General features: G+C 46.2%; 1 protein-coding gene across 1 annotated transcript; it reads left to right on the plus strand.

The window, feature by feature from the left end:
* The first annotated feature begins 247 nt into the window (after positions 1–247).
* Positions 248–1,297, plus strand: MOS (MOS proto-oncogene, serine/threonine kinase). The gene has a single exon (XM_074943091.1). The coding sequence runs from the start codon at positions 248–250 to the stop codon at positions 1,295–1,297; it is 1,050 nt and encodes a 349-aa protein (XP_074799192.1).
* Positions 1,298–2,393: the final 1,096 nt, after the last annotated feature.

Here is a 2,393-nt window from a genome sequence, read left to right on the forward strand (position 1 = left end):
ATCAAGGAGCTTTCTTTAAAAGCCTTGATTTAAGTGCAGTTTGCTTTCAGTGTTGGAGAAAAATGTTTGCAGCTGAAACTGATTGCGGTTCAGCTACCTGGTGACAGATGCAGCTCATTTGGAGAGACAGAGAGAGCATAAAAGAGGCTCTGGAAAAAAACTACTCAGCTCCTCTTTTTCAGGAGGCTCTCAGCCTGTCTTTGTTTGTTATTATTAATGCAGTCCTTGTTCTTATTCTCAACTCACTATGCCATCCCCTATCCCTCTTAATCGTCTCCTGCCCCTGGAGTTTTCCCCCTCTGTGGACCTGCGGCCCTGCAGTAGTCCCTTGGCAGTCCCTGGAAAAGGTGGAAAACTCTTCTTAGGGGGAACTCCTTCACCGAGGGCTCGTCGGCTGCCTCCACGCCTGGCCTGGTGCTCTATAGACTGGGATCAATTGTGTCTACTACAGCCCCTGGGCTCTGGGGGCTTTGGGTCTGTCTACAAGGCCACCTACCATGGGGAGACAGTGGCTGTGAAACAGGTGAAGAAGTGCAGCAAGAACCGGCTGGCATCACGGCAAAGTTTCTGGGCTGAGCTGAATGTGGCCTGCCTACACCATGACAATGTGGTACGTGTTGTAGCTGCCAGCACATGTGCCCCTGCCAGCCAAGACAGCCTGGGCAGCATAATAATGGAATATGCAGGCTGCACTACCCTGCACCATGTCATCTATGGCACTAGCTGCCTGCAGGGAAAGGGAGAGGATGATGGGGGTGGATGTGGCAGAGAACCCCTAAGCATAGCTGAGTCCCTGGGTTATTGCTCTGACATTGTGACTGGCTTAGCCTTCCTCCACTCACAGAGTATTGTGCACCTGGACCTGAAGCCTGCTAATGTGTTAATCACCGAGCAGGGTGTGTGTAAGATTGGAGACTTTGGGTGCTCCCAAAAGCTGGAAGATAGTGTGTCCCCAGGTCCCCAGCTTTACCAGCAGGGGGGCACATATACCCACCGTGCCCCTGAGCTCCTCAAAGGGGAGAAGGTCACCCCCAAAGCAGACATCTACTCTTTTGCTATCACCTTATGGCAAATGGTGTCCCGCGAGCAGCCTTATTTGGGTGAGCGCCAATATGTGCTCTATGCCGTGGTGGCCTATAACTTACGTCCATCTCTGGCTGCTGCAGTCTTCTCCGAGTCTGCCTTGGGCCGAAGACTTGAGACTGTCATTTGCAGCTGCTGGAGATCTGATGCAGAGGAGCGTCCCAGCGCAGACCTGCTTCTTCAAAGCCTCCACTCCCTGCAGGATAGACTGTAGCAATGTAGCAGGTTCTGCAGTGTCTTTTTCTTTTTCTCCCCCCCCCCCCTCTTTTATTGCTGACTTTTCTCCTTTTTTAGTGTGTGTGGCTGCATTAATGTGTTGTGGATCTGACCCTTGTTTCTTCCAAAGGGTTTAAAAAAAAAAAACTACCTGTTGTGAAATTTCTATAAATAAAGTGATTAAACCCAGCTTGGTCAGTGTTGAAGAAAAGAATGGAGGTAAGACTGTCTGAAATGAGTTTGCTGTCCTGGGACTGGGCTCTGCCCTGCCTTGCTCAGGAGAAACTAGAGAATGAATCTGGGCTTCTAGTCTGTTTCAAACTCTGGTTTTTGAGGGGTGAAGTATAAAGGTGTATGAAGTCCTCATTGTCATCTCTTTTTTTTAAAAGGAATTTTAAAAATGCCTCAAACTAGAGTGATGGGAGTCCTGTAATAATCTGGCTAACTATTCCCAAAATGTGCGATTGGGGCAGCATTTTAAATTGCCTCAAAGAAATTTCCTGTATTTGCATATTAGTGGTCTTCCTTTTCATTCCTAATTTCCCCAAACAGATATTGATCCTACATCCTATGAGTAGATGTACAGAGAACAATGAAACATTGAGGATAATTGAAATCTCTCTTCCTCCACTTCCCCAAATGTTGCCTCATTTTATGTGAAATGGGTTAGGACTAAAGATATCGTGTAGCTTGTGTCCCTGTTTAGCAATCTCACAATGAAATAAGGTGGGTTTTTCATCAGTCTAAGCTTTTAAAAGTAAGAAACGGACTCTACAAATGCTGTATTAGCAAGTGTATTGGGTTAAGAAAAAGATGCAGCATTGCCCGCTGTTATGGTGAATCTATCTGTATTTTATGGTTTACTTAAAGCACCAGCCTCTGGAGTCATCGGAGCTTTCACACATTTAAAAAGAGTTTCTAGTCACCATGCTGCAGAAAGAACCTGGATAATGTAAACCCTAAAGGCTCAAAAAACTGAAAGGAAATAAGATTCCCAACATTTTAAAAGCCAAACTTATGACTTGGGGGCCTGACTCTCAGCTTTTGAATACTTAGGGTTGTTTTGGCACTAAGGAAGACATTTAGAACAGCTG

Source organism: Natator depressus, chromosome 2 (assembly GCF_965152275.1).
Source record: "Natator depressus isolate rNatDep1 chromosome 2, rNatDep2.hap1, whole genome shotgun sequence".
Lineage (NCBI taxonomy): Eukaryota > Metazoa > Chordata > Testudines > Cheloniidae > Natator > Natator depressus.

Bases quoted from the DNA above. Each gene is read 5' to 3' on its own strand.
- MOS (XM_074943091.1), top strand. From the start codon at position 248: ATGCCATCCCCTATCCCTCTTAATCGTCTCCTGCCCCTGGAGTTTTCC.